General features: G+C 44.3%; 1 protein-coding gene across 1 annotated transcript; it reads left to right on the forward strand.

Moving 5' to 3' along the window:
• Positions 1-15: 15 nt before the first annotated feature.
• LOC102600814 (basic form of pathogenesis-related protein 1-like) lies at positions 16-446 on the forward strand (the record flags this gene model as incomplete). Its single annotated transcript, XM_006368094.2, has 1 exon — positions 16-446. A coding segment is annotated over exon 1 (405 nt), but the record flags the coding sequence as incomplete, so codon positions are not given.
• Positions 447-449: the final 3 nt, after the last annotated feature.

Here is a 449-nt window from a genome sequence, read left to right on the forward strand (position 1 = left end):
AACCCATCCAAACTATTCCATAATTCTCACCAAAACACAAAATGGGATATTCCAATATTGGTTTAGTTGTTTGTTTCATTACCTTTGCTATATTTCCCTTCATATGCGAAGCTCAAAATACTCCCCAAGATTATCTTAACGCTCACAATGAAGCTCGTAGACAAGTTGGTGTTGGTCCTATGACATGGGACAATAGGCTAGCGACCTTTGCCCAAAATTATGCTAATCAAAGAGCTGGAGACTGCAGGATGCAGCATTCAGGTGGTCCTTACGGCGAAAACCTAGCCTCCGCATTTCCGCAGCTTAATGCGGCTGGTGCCGTGCAGCAGTGGGTCAATGAGAGGCAATGGTACAATTATAATTCGAATACTTGTCAAGCAGGTAGAGTATGTGGACATTATACTCAGGTGGTCTGGCGTAACTCGGTACGTCTTGGTTGTGCTAGGGTC

Source organism: Solanum tuberosum, unplaced genomic scaffold (genome assembly GCF_000226075.1).
Source record: "Solanum tuberosum cultivar DM 1-3 516 R44 unplaced genomic scaffold, SolTub_3.0 contig04903, whole genome shotgun sequence".
NCBI classification, from domain to species: Eukaryota; Viridiplantae; Streptophyta; class Magnoliopsida; order Solanales; family Solanaceae; genus Solanum; species Solanum tuberosum.